General features: G+C 46.3%; 1 protein-coding gene across 1 annotated transcript in view; it reads left to right on the top strand.

Moving 5' to 3' along the window:
• The first annotated feature begins 5,701 nt into the window (after positions 1-5,701).
• The window catches only part of Bmal2 (basic helix-loop-helix ARNT like 2), a 34,732-nt gene continuing 22,485 nt past the window's right edge, over positions 5,702-17,948 (top strand). The window contains 5 exon segments of the mRNA XM_057769858.1: positions 5,702-5,796; positions 6,785-6,864; positions 9,437-9,529; positions 10,206-10,320; positions 11,368-11,504. Coding sequence (XP_057625841.1) covers positions 11,405-11,504 — 100 coding nt within the window. The 5' untranslated portion in view covers positions 5,702-5,796; positions 6,785-6,864; positions 9,437-9,529; positions 10,206-10,320; positions 11,368-11,404.

Here is a 17,948-nt window from a genome sequence, read left to right as displayed (position 1 = left end):
TCATTGTTTGATTGTGCTGCTGGGAACTGTGGCTAACCCAAGCAGACACAGCAAAAACGAACAATAAAAATACAATCGCTGTGAGTTTTTCCATTTCGCTTTACCTGTTTCTCGTGTGTCAGCAGCCGTGAGAACCCGTGGGGTCAACCGAGGAGAGACCGAGAGTAAAGTGATGTTACCCAGGATCTGCTAAGTCTGCCTCGGGAAGATTGGGTTACAAAGGCAGAATTTAGCCAAAGGTGTGCTCGAGGCAAGGGAGTACACTGACTTAAGATGGCTGAGGAAGGATTTCTGTGGAGATTTCTTGCCACCAATTAAGTCCCCTTCCCATAACAGTTAGTCATGGCTGCAGGCTACTGGACAAGATAGTAGGTTTGGCCTCCTCTGAAGTACTTGGGCGAACTCAATGTATGTGAAACTCCCTGATATGTCTCTGACCTGACCGGCTCCTAAAGCAGCTTGCACACCGTGCTGGTGGTGTGGATGGGAGGGAAGGCCCATTTCATTTCCAAAGGAGGTCAGTGAAATGGATTCCGCTACACTCTTGGCTGTGTCTTCTGCCCCCCTGACATTCAACATCAAAGACCCTGGGTGAGGTCTGTCCTCACTTCCTCCCACTTGATCTTGTCTCTGAGATGTGGCAATTGCTCTTGGCTCTCACACATTACCAGATCTTGACTTTTTCCTTCAATCCCGTGGCTTACAGGAGAATGCTAAGTGATCTGGTCCCAACGTCGATAGTCAGACGGGATTTCCTGTAGCCCAGGCTAGCCTCAAACTTGTGATCTCCCTGCTCCTGTCTTCTGAGAGCTGGGGTTAGAGGTGTTTGGGTCACACTCGGCCACTGTTGAAAGATTTTGATGAATTTTAGTAGAAAAGTCATTGTGTCGAAGGGGCGGATGCTGGCTCGGGGGCGTGCCATTGCCCTCCACACCATGTTCCAGATCGCCTTCTAAACATTTCCAACAATTTTTCCTCCTACCAGAGTCCTGGGAGATGATGGGACCGGCTCCTTTTCTCCCCCTCGCCCTTCCTAAGGCTCCTTGGTCTGTATTTTTCAGTATTAATTATTGATGGGTATCACCACAGCATAAAGCCTGTTTCCATTGTTGGGTTTCGTGGTACCGAGGATGGAACCCACGACCCCATGTGTGCTAGCCAAGTGCTCTACCTCTGAGCTGCGCCCCTAGCCCTGTGTCTCCATCATGAATTCAGTGATTCTCAGGTTCCTTGTAGTAGTCCCCCCTCAGAGGGCCACAGCCAACCACAGTCGTGTATTTCAGAACCAGGAAGCAAGGCTGCCATTTCTCTGAGCCCCTTGCTGTTTCCACTGCCTCCATTCTGGCTGCCTCTGGGCCCCATGCCCTCCGTGTGCTTGTTTTACTGTCACACAATAAACTTCCAAAGGTGAGGGGCTGGAGAGATGGCTCAGTGGTTAAGAGCATTGCCTGCTCTTCCAAAGGTCCCGAGTTCAATTCCCGGCAACCACATGGTGGCTCACAACCATCTGTAACGAGGTCTGCTGCCCTCTTCTGGTCTGCAGACATACACACAGATAGAATATTGTATACATAATAAATAAATAAAAAATAAAATAAACTTCCAAAGGTGAATGAACACACATATTTCAAACTCATGTTTGAATTCTCTAAATTCAAATAAAGGAGATTTCTCATCCTGTCGTGTTTCTCTTAGCTGAGTTTTCAGATCTCAAGACAGAGCTACTGTATGAATTGTGTGATACGATCATGCATAAGATGAAAGTTAGTGTCTGAAACCCTCTTCCGTGCTTTCTCACTCACAGGTAAAGGGCCGGTAGAGAACCACAGCCATGCTCTTATGGTTTCTAGTCACATGATAAGACTCACGGCTCCTGGACCTGCCAGCGCCCTTGTAATGGAGGTTCCGAGGAAACGCAAAGGAAGTGACTCGGACCCGGCCCAGTGAGTGCGTGTTGTTCCAACCCCATGAACTCTTTCAGTCATTTCCAAGTCTGTGGCTGCGTGGCGGCTGGTCACGGCCTATTGTACCTGTCCCTGATCTTGCCTTCCAGGACTGGTGGTGAGGGCAGTCCAGGAAGGTCAGCCAGAATCTGAATGAGACGTCGGTGTATAATCTACATCAGTATGTAATGTTCATGGTCACGGCTAACTCCCCTCTTCCCTTATCAAAACACTGCACCAGGAGCAAAACATTCATGCATGTTTGTCTCCCGGTGACTTCACTGACCACCCAACTCATCGGTTACAGAATAGCCCAGTGATCTGCACTCAATTTAATCTCATAAAGCTCTTGCTTCCATAGCTACTAAGCCAGCTCGATAACAAAGATCTCAGTATTTGCTTGTTTGTGTTGCTGGGAATAAACCCAGGACCCCAAGCGAGCTAGGTAAGAGGTGTGTTTCTGAGCCACACCCCTATCCTCACTGGAGGGGCTCTGCCACTGAGCCATTCTTCAACCTGCCCCTCTCTCCTATGCACCTTGTAGCCTGAGATGCTTTCATTAGCCCCCCAAAGCTAGGTTTACAGTAAAACTGTTTGGGACAGATCTTGGGATAGCGCTGTGTGGGAGTGGGAAAGCTGGGGTCGGTTTCCCACCCTCGCAGAAGGGCGGCTTCTGAGTTAGAGAGGAGAATACGAGCCAGCTTCCCAGGTCTATTTAAACTGGTTCTCACCAGGATCCTTCATCTTTTAGCTTTGGTCCCCAGGACAGTGATACTGGTGTGGTTCAACCATAAGCCTCAAAGTACTTTTCCGGTCAGTTGCGTATGACTGGGAGATTTCTTCCTGGTTTGACTCTGTATTCTCTACTTCTCTCCATTAACAAGATGTACAGGATAAGGGGAGCTGGCCAAGGACAGTTACCTTCATCTGGAGATATCAGCTGGTAACAAATGAGAGTTCCTACTAGGTGTGTGTGTGAGTGTGTGTGTGAGTGAGTGTGTGTGAGTGTGTGAGTGTGTGTGCATGAGTGTATGTGAGTGTGTATGAGTGTGTGTGAGAGTGTGTGTGAGAGAGTGTGTGCATGAGTGTATGTGAATGTGTGTGAGTGTGAGAGTGTGTGTGAGAGAGTGTGTGTGAGTGTGAGAGTGTGTGTGAGAGTGTGTGTGAGTGTGAGAGTGTGAGCCTGTGAGTGTGTGTGCACACACACGTGTGTGTGAGTGTGTGTGTATGTGGCTGTTTTATTTTGTTTTGGTTTGGTTTGGTTTTTGGTCTTTTTTGCTTTATGAGACTCAATTTCTATATGTAACACGATCTAAGCTGGAACTTACTATGTGGCCCTTGTAGCTCAGGCTGGCCTTGAATTCAGAGAGGGTTTTCCTTCCTCAGTTAACCCTCTCCTCGTCTTGTAGACGAGCCTGGAGGTGTGTCTCCTAGGTTATTCCAAGTCCTGTCAGGTGACAGTGAGCTGCACCATCCCAGAGGTAAGCCAAGGTCTCCTTCCTTCCTGGTCAGAATCCATGACAGGAACTACGGTGGGAAACCTCCCGAGCCCCTTCACCTGTCTTCTTTCATCAAGAATACTTCAGGCTTTGGATGGAGAGCTGATTCTCTCAAAGGGACTGTGGCCAAGGTCTTGTGCTATGTAGTCATTCAACATTAAGAACCTACTATGTAGGATAAAGAGATATATCAGCAGTTAATAACACTTGTTGCTCTTTCTGAGGATCCGAGTTTGGATCCTAGAACCCACAAGTGAGTCATAGCTGCCTGTAACTCCAGCTCCAAGGAATCTGATGTCCTCTTTCTGGCCTCTGACCTGCATGTACACAACACACACACACACACTCACAGAAACAAATAATAAAATATTTTTTAAAAAGATTTATGTATATGAGTGTTTGTCTGAAAGTATATATGTGCACCCCATGTGTGCAGTTCCCACAGTGGACAGAAGAGGGTGTCAGATCCCCTGGAACTGGAGTTACAGGCAGTTGTGAGTCACCTGTGAACAAGAACAACAAAGGTCTTAATCACTGAGCCATTTCTCTAGCCCTCAAGGAAACAAACAACCCCCCCCCAAAAAAAACATGTGACAACTCGTGGAGTAAGAGGCGGAGAAGCAAATGAGACCCGTTGTGTTTTAGAAGGAGAGCAATATCCAATGGGTGAAGATTGTTGAATGGCAATTCTGCAAGTGTAGGTAGCACAAACCAGCTGAAGAAAACATCAAGAGGAAGCCCTGTTTAAAGGGCTTTGTGGGCAGCGCAGGGCTCCAGAGTGAGGCTGGTGGGGGCTGAGGAGGAAGAAACGCAACTGTGGAATGATATATATAAAATTTCATGACTGTTTGACCCTTTGAAGCAAAGAACAGGTTGAGGATAAATCTCCGTGTGCCGCCAGCCAAGGGCCACCACATGGAGGGAGGAGCTTGCAGGCCTGGAGGAGGAGTCTGACGGGGCAGATGAGGGGATGCCTGTGGTTTGGATTTTCTTTAGTTGCAGATTTCTTGGGAAGTGTTCAGGGGCCGAACTGCTTCCAAAGGCTGGAGGGAGAAGGTAATGACAAACCAAGGAACCACGGAGCCTTAGGAAGGGGGTGTTCTCCTAGGGCACTCTGCATCTTGGGAGACAGGGACCAAGCAGAGGATCATGATGACACCAATATTTAGGGAGAAGGGAAGCTGAGTCAATTGTCTAAGGTGCTAGGCTGAGCAAGGAGAACCAAGCAAGATGAGAAGCAGGACCATGGAAGCCAGGGGGGTGGCAGTGAAGACCTCCAAGATGGCGGGGTGTTCAGGGGCAAAGACCTCAACCTGACAACCTGAGTTCCATATCCTGTGAAAGCTGGAAAGGCCCCGACTCCACAGAGCTGTTGTCTGAACCCCATCTGTGTGCTGCGGCAGGCACCCCGATAGTGATGGTGGTGGTGATGGTGATGATGGTGATGATGATGATGGTGGTGATGATAATGGTGATGGTGATGATGATGATGGTGATGGTGATGATGATGATGGTGATGGTGATGATGGTGATGATGATGGTGATGATGGTGATGGTGGTGATGGTGATGATGATGATGGTGGTGGTGATGATGGTGATGATGATGATGATGGTGATGATGGTGATGATGATGGTGATGATGGTGATGGTGATGATGATGATGGTGGTGGTGATGATGGTGATGATGTTGATGGTGATGAGGATGATGATGGTGATGAGGATGATGATGAGGATGATGATGCTGGTGATGATGATGATGGTGGTGATGATGATGATATCCTCAGAATGGAAGACTTAGGGTCAAAAACCACAGCAACAACACTAGAATCAGTGCTGGTGTCTGTCAGGGCAGGGCTCGAGCTCTTTCTAGACACAGTCGGAAGCTGGATGGGAGTGAAGTGAGGATGACAGCAATGTCTGCTCAGCTCTGATGTGTGGAGGCCACATGCTGTTCCACAGGAGGGAGGGAGGAAACCACGACCTTGGACCACAGATGTCGTAGCTCAGGAAGGTCCTGGTCAAAGTCACTGGATATGGTGGAGATAAGATGGTTTTATAAGCACTTTCCCCAGAAGCTCTGACTTCTGAGTAAATGCAGCCACACCCTGAATGCAGTGGGCCCCAGCACCCCAAGTGCCTCTGGGAGACGGGGTGAACATTAGCCAAGGAGGTTCTTCCCCCCCCCCCCCGCCCCAGGGAAGCACACAGTCAGATGGAAAAGCGGCGGAGAGACAAGATGAACCATCTGATTCGGGAGCTGTCCTCTATGATCCCTCCACTCAGTCCCGCGGCCCGGAAACTGGACAAGCTCACTGTCCTGAGGAGGGTGGTGCAGTACTTGCAGTCTCTGAGAGGTGAGTAGGGACAGGGCTGCTGCTCCAGGCTGGGCATTATGGTCTCCATACAGATCACTCTGTCGGTCTGGGGTTGGTCCTGGCTGTGATGTCTGTCCACCTTACCACACCCTTGCAGAATTGTACCCCTTGCTTCATGTGAGAAGATAGGCTGTCAGACATCAAAAATCCCAGTATGGAGGCCGGGACTGGCTGATTAGTAGTTCAAGGCCAGCCTGGGCTACAGGACACCTGGTCTCAAAGCAAGCAAAGTATGAATCGGATGCACACTGCCACCTAGTGGTTCCTGTTTAGATCTCAGAAAGGGGTGTTCTGTGGACCCTGCAGCAACCTTGCAGGACTGCGGTTGCTGGAGAGAGCAAAGCTGTCTGGGACTTCCTTTTCTGTGCTTGGAGATCTGGGTTCCATGAGTCTGTTGAGAAATGTGAGTCTCTTTTGCCCACTCCTGAGGCTTGTGTACATTTTATTCTCTCAAGCTCTTACTCTCCATGTTTTTGGATATTAAATCAATAGCTAGGTTTAGTGGTTCACGCCTATAATCTCAGCAATCTGGAGTTGGAAACAGGATTGTCATGAGTACAAGGCCGGCCAGGGCTGCAGAGACACTCCAGGGAAACAGCTCAGTTGCTGGAGTGTTTGCTTAGAGCCCAGGAAGCCTCAGGTTGGTTCTCGGCACCACATAACCTGAGTGTGGTGGTGCTCACCTGTGGTCCTGTCTCTCGGAAAGTGGAGGCAAGATCAGGAGTTCAAGGCCAGTCTGGGTGACTTAGTGAGCTCAAGGCCAGCCCAGAATACAGGAGGCCCTAGGTAACAATAAAAAAAGGAAGAGGAAAAAAGGAAGGGAGGGAGGGAGGGAGGGAGGGGGAAGGAAGGGAAAGAGGGAGGGGTCACTGTATGGTGACAGCAGCCGCTTGTGCACAGTGCACACTGATTAATCACTAAATTTCTTTCTCTGTATTTTCAGTAATTTTGGCCTATTTATTTCTAGGTGTGACAGAATCTTTCTTAGGAGATAATTCTAGACCTTCATTTATTCAGGATAAGGAGCTCAGCCACTTGATCCTCAAAGTAAGTGACCCCACACTCCTCACACCTGAGACACCCCTCTCACACTTGAGACAACCCCCTCACACCTGAGACACCCCTCTCACACTTGAGACACCCCCTCATACCTGAGACACCCACTCACACCTGAGACACTCTCCTCACACCTGAGACACCCCCTCATACCTGAGACACCCCCTCACACCTGAGACACCCCTCTCACACCTGAGACACCCACTCACACCTGAGACACCCCCTCACACCTGAGACACCCCCTCATACCTGAGACACCCCCTCACACCTGAGACACCCCTCTCACACCTGAGACACCCACTCACACCTGAGACACCCCCTCACACCTGAGACACCCCCTCATACCTGAGACACCCCCTCACACCTGAGACACCCCCTCACACCTGAGACACCCCCACACACCTGAGACACCCCCTCACACCTGAGACACCCCCTCACACCTGAGACACCCCTCTCACACCTGAGACACCCCCTCATACCTGAGACACCCCCTCACACCTGAGACACCCCCTCACACCTGAGACACCTCCTCAACTATGGTCACCACCTCCTCAGAGCCTTCCGAGGGCTGCTGTCATGGCCTTATTTTCTCACAGGTGGGGCTTTCTAGGCTCTACAGCAGAAAATTTGGTGTCTGATTGACAGTCTTGCCTTGTGCTATGACATAGGTGCATGTTATAGTTTTGTTATTTTTTTTAACTTTAAAAAAGTTACTCTTATTTTAACTTAATCTTTAAGACTTACTTTTTATTCACGCATATGTGTGTCTCCCTCTGTGTGTGTGGGGTACACCCTGGGGACAGAAGGTTCTCTTGGAGCATGGGTTATAGGCGGTTTGAATTGCCTGCTGTGGGAACTGGAAAGTAACTCAGGTCCTCTGAGAGAACAGCAAGTGTCCTGAACTTCTGAACTGCACCCCAGCTCCTGGAGGGTTAATCTAAATCATTTTATTACACTGACCTGAGGGGGAGGGGGATGCATGTCATAGCATGTGCACATGTGTGTAGATCAGAGAACAGTCAGGAGGAGGGGACTATGTCATGGCATGTTTTTGTGTGTAGATCAGAGAACAGTCAGGGGGAGGGGACGTATGTCATGGCATGTGCATGTGTGTAGATCAGAGAGCAGTGGGGGAGGGAATGTGTGTCATGGCATGTTTTTGTGTGTGTAGATCAGAGAGCAGTAGGGGGCAGGGATGTATGTCATGGCATGTGCATGTGTGTAGATCAGAGAGCAGTGGGGGAGTTGGTTCTCTCTTTCCACCATGTGGGTCCCAGGATTCAAATTCAGGCATCAGACTTGGCAGTGAATCTTTTCCCATGGAGCCATCTCACTTGCCCTGACAATGGATTTTGGGGATACAGGGCGGTGTTAGCTAATCATGCAGAGGGCTTTGGAGGCCCAGCCAATAGTCACGGGGCGCTTTTCTCACCCGTTGCTTCCTGTTACCTCAGCTCTCCGGAGCACACGTCACCTAACTCTTCCTGTTGATTGTTTTAAGGACGAGTCAGAGCGCAGGAAGGTAGCTCAGTTGGCAGAGTTCCTGCCTAGCTGCACACAACCCTGGGCTCCAGACCCAAGCTCTGCATAAACAGGTGTGGTGGTGGATGCCTGGAACCCCAGCGCTCGGGTGATGAAGGCAGGCGGACTGGAATGGAAATTCAAAGTTGTCCTAGACGGCATAGCGAGTCTGAGTCCAGCCTGGGCCACACGAGACTATTACAAAAGAGAGGGAATGCTTCCCTGGGGGGTACCAGCCTGGAGAAATGGTTTAGAGGTTAAAAGCACTGGCTGCTCTTCCAGACGATCCAGGTTCAAATCCCGGCACCAACCTGATGGTTCACAACCATCTACAATTCCAGTTCCAGGGGATCTGATGCCCTCTTCTGCTTCCATGGACACCAGACATATACTTGATGCGCAGACTTACATGCTGACCACACACACACACAGACACACACACACACACACATGCACATACATAGAGTCAACCCTTCCTCTCCCAGTTTGCATAGCACAGCCATAGCAGCTGTAACAAGTGATGTGTTCTGAGAAGTTCATAGGGTTCTCTGTGTAGCAGACTGGACTCTGGCGAAGGTGATTTTATTTTGGAATGTTGTCATACAATGTGATGGACTTTACTGTAACATTTTCACACATGTATGTTCATACTTGGTTAGTTTAGCCTTTCCCACCCTCCCCTGTTCCCTTTCTCACTCCAAATGGCCCCCACTTTTGTTTCCACATCACATGTGTTCGTTACCTTCTCTTTTTCTCCTTTAACCCCATAATGTCTCTTTTTCCCCTTCATGAACCGTGTTCCATAACCCTGCACACATGTAAAGTAGCTTGATAATGAGATATCAACAAAATAATCTATAGATAAAATTTTCATGTTACAAACTTTAGAATTGAATTTGACGTTCTCTGTATGTCATATGAAAATTTTAGACTGGGATTTGCCGGCTATCTTCACAACTCTGAGAGTTTCAGAGCCACGTCTCTCCTCCAATGCTGACTGGGTGCAGGAGAAATGACTGTCTGGGTTTTGTGTTGATCCTAGACAGCAGAAGGCTTCCTGTTTGTGGTCGGATGTGAAAGAGGGAGGATTCTCTTCGTATCTAAGTCCATCTCCAAAATGCTGCAGTATGATCAGGTATCAAACCACAGTGTTTCCATGTGGTCCTGAGAATAAATACAATGTCCTTCTGGTTCTTATTGCCACTATTGAAAATCTTAAAGATTAATTCTGTGATTGTGCCATGCTATTCTGTGCAGGGCCCAGGTAGATCCTTCAGTTGAGGGGCATCTAGGTTGTTTCCAGCTAGTACAAATAACACTGCTATGAACATAGTTGAGCACATGTCCCGCAGTGCTGGTTTTCCTGCTCATGTATCTGTGCACCGCATGCATGCGTGTGTACCGCAGAAGCCAAAGGAGCTGTCAGATCCTCTGAGACGAGAATACAGATGGCTGTGAGCTGCCCTGTGGGTCCTGAGTCTTTCAGAAGAAAAACATGTGCCCCTTAACTACTGACCCATTTCTCCAGCCCCTCAAAATGCACTTTTGTTTGTATTTACAAATATCACCCAGAACCCCAAGTTAATGCCTCACGGTGTGGTGTGTCTTTATTTAAGTTCATGGAAGGTTTATGTCTTCGGGTGTAACTCAGTGGTAGAACACTCTCTTGGCATGCACAAGGCCCTGGGTTTGAGCCCCAGCACTGGGGAGAAAAATATCAATCTCTATCAAGGAACATTTATCTTATGTGTGTGAAGAAATGTCCAAAAGTGACTTCATTGATGTTAAGCGTGTATCCACTTTCTTAACAGGGCAGTTTGATGGGACAGAATCTGTTTGATTTTTTACATCCAAAAGATGTCGCCAAAGTAAAGGAACAACTTTCTTATGATGGCTCCCCAAGAGAGAAACCTGTGGACACCAAAAGTGAGTTCTTTCGGGGTTCTTACCACTGTCCCTATGTCCTGACTAGTTACCTTCCATCGCTGTGATAAATCACCACGGACACCAGAAAGGGCTTCTATTTGTTTATTTATTTATTTTTAGTTTACTTTCAGAAGGATAGAGTCTATCATGGTAGGAATGACATAGCATGGGGGCAGGGACAGAAAACGGGTTGGTTATGGTTTTATCCACACACAGGAAATAGAGAGAGGGATGCAGGAGGAAGGGAGGGAGGGAAAAAGAGAGAGAGAAAAAGAATTCATTTTACAGACATATGCAATACATATATTCACATGAAGATGATATGTGGGAATATATGATTGCTTATAGTTTTCAATTCAAATGAAATTTTTATAAGACAGTATTATTTGAAGGTAAAAATTTGCTGTAGTTTTATTCTTTTTTGTATATGACCCAGATTTTAGGGTATGAAAGATCTTGTACCACTGGGCTTGGGAAATGCACATATTCATTATCCCAAGATACTCAACTTGTGAAAATGCCTAGTGCCAAGCAAGAAACAGTGATTTGGGGGCCAGAGAGGTGACTCAGCAGTTAGGAGCTCTTGCAGAGGACCAGGTTCTGCTCCCAACATGCAATGCTGCCCATACCTGTTTGTAACTCCAGCTCCAGAGGTCCGATGCTCTCTCTTGGCCTCCATGGGCATGCACATCCACTCAGGTAAACACACACACATAAAATACAAATAAATTGTTTTTAAAAATTAAGGGGAGAAAATGATCTCGTCAGTTTATAATTTTGGTTTTATTTGTTTATGTATTTGTTTGCTTGTTTGTTTGTTGAGACAGAGTTTCACTATGCAGCTTTGGCTGATCTAGAGCCCCCTACATAGATCAGGCTAGCCTTGAACTCACAGAGATCTGCCTACCTCTGCCTCCCTAGTGCTGGGATTAAAGATGTACACTGCGATTATTTCCTTTTTTAAGAGAAGGGAAGAAGAGAGGATGGAGGAGGTGGGTTTTAAGCATGTCTGTGACCTTTCTGTTCTCCTTCCCGCCACTGTGAAAGCCTCTTTGCAGGTTTACAGTCCCGGCCCCGACCGCACATGCAATCTGGCTCCAGACGATCTTTCTTCTTTAGAATGAAGAGCTGTAAAATCCCCGTCAAGGAAGAACTTCAACGTTCATCCTGCTCAAAGAAGAAAGGTGGGACTCCCGGGAAAGCATGCAAGCATGCGATTCAGTGTCTGGTGTGGAACACGAGGTCCTAATTAGTTTCTGTAAGAGAAAAAGTAAATTCCACAGTCAAGGCAAGAAATAGAATACAAAGTGTCTAAGTGGGATTGTGTTAAACCAAGGTTGTTTATTCTGTCGCTCTAGCCAGTGCTCATTCTGTTGTCCAGGATTTCTGTGGTGCTGCTGAACTTGTAGCAGAGAAAGCTGAAGTTCGATTTGGGGCCAGATCTGGAGGCCTTTGATGTAGGAGGGCCTTCTATCTATCTGTTGCTTCCATTGGTTAATTAATAAACAAAACTGCTTGGCCTGATAGGTCAGAACATAGGTAGGCGGGGAAGACAGAACAAAATTCTGGGAGGAAGAAAGCAGAGACAAGAAGACGCCATGAAGCTCCGGCCTGAGATGGATGTAGGTTAGAATCTTCCTGGTAAGCCAGCACCTCGTGGTGCTACACAGATTAATAGAAATGGGTTAATCAAGATGTGAGAGTTAGCCAGTAAGAGGCTAGAGCTAATGGGCCAGGCAGTGTTTAAATGAATACAGTTTCCGTGTAATTATTTCGGGCATAAGCTAGCCAGGTGGTGGGAAGCGGCCCACAGATAGAAGATCTTTCTACATCATTTCCCCTTTTCTGTTTAAACAAAAAAAAAGAGAAGGCTTTAACTTTAACATAGCAAAATTACATATAACAAAACAGTTATCAAGCAAGAATTACAGTTATAATATTTATATCTATTTTATCTTTTATTATAACCAAGGAAAACTATAACTATCCATTCTTCAACTCCATCAAAGACTCCAGAAGTATATAATATCACCTAAGTAAACAAGAAGTAAGCAACTTCCAAAACTCTAGAAATGACAGAGACATCTTGCTGCCTGTACAGTCACCCAAAGTTCTTTTGTACCGTTGGGGCATCCATCTTCAGCCTACAGGCCCATAGTTTCCAGCAGACATTTCCATGAAGCAGGAAATTTTAGACAGTTCAGTCACTTTTTTCTGTGTCCTGCAGAATATCTCACAGACTCTTTTATGAATCAGGAGCCCCAAAAGACCATCTCACCTTTAGGCAAGTTCAGCAGTCCTCTCTCTGTGGGTTCTCTGTGTCCAGTTTATGCTACAGTCCAGGCAAGAGCAGTTTCTTGTCCAAATGGCTATCAAACTCCATAAGGAGCCTCTTCGATGCCCATCTTCCTCTTGAAGTAGATTGGTGCTGCCAGGAGCAGAAGTGTCTCATTGTTATGAAAAGTCCTAAGTTTTTAAAACATTAAAAGCCATATTCTGTAGTCTTTGAAAGATATGAAGAATGCCTATCTGAAATATATCTATGTACATCTAGAAAATCTAACATGACTACAAGCTTGACTATTATTGATGATTATCCATTAACAACCTACATTTCCTAATTATACATTACATTTTTAAATGAACTACACAACCACAATACCTCATTCAAAAAGCAGAAACACATATACATATAACAAAATTGACCTTAACTTTATACCAATAAAACAAATTTATACCAATGTAAATTATTCATATCTATATCATATCCCCCTTTAAATGTAAAAGAACATTTATAGACAATATTTGGGAATATGGACGTAGTTATTTCTTTCCAAACTTCTTCCTGCTGTATAGGGGTGCTATTAATCAGGTCTTTCATGGTATAACCTGTGTGCCAGGTTCATCTCAGTTGAGTGAAGTAATTTTCTTAAGGTGTTCACAGCAACCTTTTAGGAGGGCGTGGTCTATCATACCATATTGGGATAGAAGCAATCCACAGGGTCTCATCCTCTGTGAAAACAAAAGAAGACCCTCTCCAAAGCATCATATGCTTAGATCCAAATTCTGAAGTCAAGATAGCTTTATAGTACACATGTTGGATTAGCTTAGTAGACCACACAATGAAATGTCTCTCTCTGTACTTAGCTCCTTCACAGTCAAAAAATGGAAAGAAAGTACAATAACATACAGAGTACAAACTCTCTGTGAATTTTCCATTTTTATGTGGCTTATTTTTATTTCTTTTAATCTATAACTATCTGTACTCTGTCTCTTTAAAGACTTTACCTTTTTTTAACGCATTAACTTTACTCTCTATATTCTTTTTCTTCTCTCTCCCAAGCCTATGTACACTCATCCAACACTGTGACCCATTTAGAGCTCTTTTATGTCTGAACCTGTCCTATTGTGAATCTGTGATTCTTTGCTGTCCAGGAGCACTTCTTAAAATGCTAAGAGCTTCTTAAAAACTTAACTTGTGCCATGTAGAAGTAATACAGTACTGCCTGTTTCCTGCCCAGTCTAAACCTTAACTGCGCTGTTATTATGATAATTATGATAGTTCCTGCCTGAGATCAGCACAGTTCAGCGTGGAGGAGCTGCTCTTCCCTCAGCCATTTGGTGCCCCTGAGCTGCGCACAGTTCCAGGCACACAGCAAGTCCATGTTGCCATAAAGCAAGCAAGCATTTTACTCACAAAACCCCATCCAAATTCTCTGTCTCCCGCAAGAGTCAGAGGTCATGGTAGGAGCATAGCCCAGAAAGCTTTTTTTTTTTTCACCTCCAGGTAGGAGCCAAAGTGAGCACTTTAACTCTGAGAATTTTTATCTCAGTTATTGCCTAATCTGCCAGGCAGACCAGTGTGCAGCCTGGAAACTTCTCTGTGTATGGCAGCAGAAATCCGCCATGCTCTCCCGCCTGACCAAGCCTGATTCTGATGTCTGCCCAGGCAGGAAGAGCTGAACCATTGGCATGGTCTCAGCTGCTTTTCTCCTGATCCTGATTGGACACACAAACACCCAGGCCCACAAAAGCACCATAGCCAGAGTTTGCACGGGCAGCAGGGCCCAAGAAGCTGTGTTTTAAAATGGTGTGGCTTTTGTTATGGTGCTGTTGCTGAATCAGGAAATCTCTCTGTGGCATACCAGCCACAAACAGCAAAAAGCTGTGTTAAACTCTCTCTCTCTCTCTCCTTTTTAAGCCTTCTCAGGTTTTATGTGGAGTTAGTTACCATGTTGGAGCACCACTTGTAGAAGGAGCAGTGGGCCGCTTCCCGCCACCTGGCTCCCTGCCGCCTGGCTAGCTTATGCCCGAAATAATTACACAGAAACTGTATTCATTTAAACACTGCCTGGCCCATTAGTTCTAGCCTCTTACTGGCTAACTCTCACATCTTGATTAACCCATTTCTATTAATCTATGTAGCACCACAAGGTTGTGGCTTACCGGGAAGATTCTAACCTACATCCATATCAGGCTGGAGCTTCATGGCATCTGCCTGTCTCTGCTTTCTTCCTCCCAGCATTCTGTTCTGTCTTCCCCACCTACCTATGTTCTGACCTATCAGGCCAAGCAGTTTTCTTTATTAATTAACCAATGGAAGCAACAGATAGATAGAAGACCCTCCTACAACAAGCCTTGAACCTCAGCACTTAAGAAACAGAGGCAGGTGGATCTCTGTGAGTTCAAGGCCATCCAGGACTACATAGCCAGACCCTGTCTCAATAATAAAATAAAAACTCAAATGACAACAAAGTTTGACATCTTTTTAAAATTTGTTTGTTGTTGTTTTTGAGACAGGGCCTCACTTTGTAGCCCTGGCCAGGAGTTCATTATGTTGACTAGGCTGGCCTCAAAGTCACAGAGATCCACCTGCCTCTGCCTCCTGAGTGGCAGCCCTAAAGCAATGTTTTAAATCTTAGTTTTTAAGTGTGAGTGTGTGTGTGCACATGCACAAGCAAGTACAATGCCCACAGAGGCCAGAAGAGGCCATTAGACCCCTGGAACTGGAGTTACGCTCAGCTGTGAGCTGCCTGACAAGGATGCTGAGAACTGAACTTGGGCCCTCTGGAGGATCAGCAGGAACTCTTAGTAGCGAATCATCAATCCAGCTCCTGCTTGTTTCTTTTTGAGACAGAGTCTTACTGTGTACTCCAGGCTGCTCTGGAGCTCCTGTGCATCACCCCCATCTCAGCCTCCTTAGTACTGAGATTTCAGGTATGGAGCACCTCACCTGACTAAAAAGTGGTCTTTATATAGGGCTGCACGGTTCTATTTTTTTTTTTTTATAAATTTTGGTACAAATTGTTTTTATAACCACACATGAAGAAAATCACACTTGTTGATGATATATTAAACATTTAGTGTGTTCCTGATGCTGCAAAGAACATTTTAATTCTCATGAAAATTGTCTTATGTCTGTCTTAGAATCAAGGAGGAGACACTTTTTGTTTGTTTTTGAGACAGGGTTTTGCTGTAGCTTTGGAGCCTTTCCTGTCACTAGTTCTTGTAAACCAGGCTGGCCTTGAACTCACAGAGATGCACCTGCCTCTACCTCCCGAGGACTGGGATTAAAGGCGTGCGCCACCACCTGGCTAAGGAGGAGACACTTGAGAGACCTAATGAACACCCAGTCACCTCCCTCTTGCCCATGACTCTGTGTGGTACAGAGCCCAGGGCAGGGCTGTCCCTAGTAATTGTTGTTCTAACTGAAGGTAGACCAGTTATCTCTTGTTTTCATGGAGTGTGAATACCTGGTGCTTGTCTTTCTGAATTCCCATGTTACTGGTGTCCTCTTTTCTCTTTCATTTTGCCACAAACAACAGGATTCCATTTTCCTCTGTGTGTGAACCACACTCTGTTTTTGTATACCATGTCCCCTTAGACCTGTCTGCCTGTTGGCAGGCTCCTTAGGCTGCTTCCTGTCATAGCTGGTGTGACCATGTGCTTTAAATATGGGTATTTTAGGGGCCTCTTTGTACCTTGACTGGTGTGGGATTGTTTTGTGACTTTGCTTCTGGGGATAGGCCCAGAAGTGGGGTAGCTGGATGTTGTGATACTGTAGCCTTTTGGAGAATTCCCATACTGTTTCCTACAGTAGATGTTAACAACGGCTCCCCTTGACTGTCTGTGTGGCTCCCTCTTTCTCTATAGCTTCCCCAGCTTTTGTTCATTTGGCTTACGCTTCCTCCCGTAGTTCATCATCCAGGGAAGTGGAGGCAGGAACGCAAGCAGGGCAGGATCCTGGGGACAGGAGCTGATTTAGAGGCCGTGGAGGGGAGCTGCTTACTGACTTCCTCCTCGTGGCTTGCTCAGCCTGCTTTCTTATAGAACCCAGGATCACCAGCCCAAGGAAGGTACCACCTACGAGGAGCTGGGCTCTCCCCCAAGCAACCACCAGTTTAAAATGTGGCTCATAAGCCTGCCTGCAGCCCAATCTCAGCTGAGGTTCCCACCTCTCAAATGACTGTAGCTCGTGTCAAGTCGACACAAAACCAGCCAGCCCAAGTGGAGAGTCTTTGGATTGATGTCTGTCCTGTGAAGTTTGTGTGTTCATTCTTTTTTTTTTTTTTTTTTTTTTAAAGATTTATTTATTATGTATACAACATTCTGCCTCCATGTATGCCCGCACGCCAGAAGAGGGCGCCAGATCTCATTACAGATGGCTGTGAGCCACCATGTGGTTGCTGGGAATTGAACTCAGGACCTCTGGAAGAGCAGCCAGTGCTCTTAACCTCTGAGCCATCTCTCCAGCCCCTGTGTGTTCATTCTTTATATATGGTGAATATTAACCCTCTGTCAAGTCTCTCCTAGTTCTGGGTTGTGTTTTTTCTTTTGTTGACTGTGTACTGCGGACTAGATTTTGAGCCTGGGAGTCCCATCTGGGAAAAGCTTGCCTGTCCCAGCATCTGAGGTAGCTGCTCTGTTTCCTCTTTGTAACTTCTTAAGTCTGAGATCTACACTGAGGTCTTCATTCATGTTTCTGTTGACTTCTGTGGAGGGTGAGAGATGGGGCTTCAGTTTCGTGTCTGTGAATGGCTATCCCGTTTCCCCAGCACTGTTTGCTGAGGGAGCTGTCATTTCTCTGGCGCAGGCTTTCCCACATCAGTGTTGAGAATCAGCTGTCTTCGGACCTGTGGGTTTGTCTCTGGGTTCCTCGCTTGCTCCGTTGGACTGTGTATATGTTCTGGTGCCGTTACCATGCGCTTTTGGTACCATGGCTCAGGGCTGTACTTTGAAGTTAGACACCTCCAGCTTTGCAGTTTGGGCTCCTCTGTGTTCCCATGTGAGTTTTAGGATTTCTTTCAGCTCTGTTAATGATGTCATTGCTTTTCTGATAAGGGCTGCATCAAATCTGTAGACTGCACTGAGCTGAGCCAGAAGAACAAACCTGGAGCTATTCTGATTTGGGGTTTGCTTTGTTCCTGCTTTCTAAGAGGAATCATTAGGTTGTGTATTCGAATTCTGTGTTCTTGACATTATTGTTTTTATGTAAGTGCTCATTGCTATAAACTTCCTTCTTAGTACTTTTTGCTTTATGCCAAAGATTTTAGCCTGTTGTGTGTGGTTTTTTTTTTATTTTTTAAAGAATTCTTAAGTTAACATAGAAGGTACCTGGTACCATTGTG

The sequence above is a fragment of the Chionomys nivalis genome, chromosome 1 (genome assembly GCF_950005125.1).
Source record: "Chionomys nivalis chromosome 1, mChiNiv1.1, whole genome shotgun sequence".
NCBI lineage: Eukaryota > Metazoa > Chordata > Mammalia > Rodentia > Cricetidae > Chionomys > Chionomys nivalis.
This window is presented reverse-complemented; position numbering and strand designations above follow the sequence as displayed.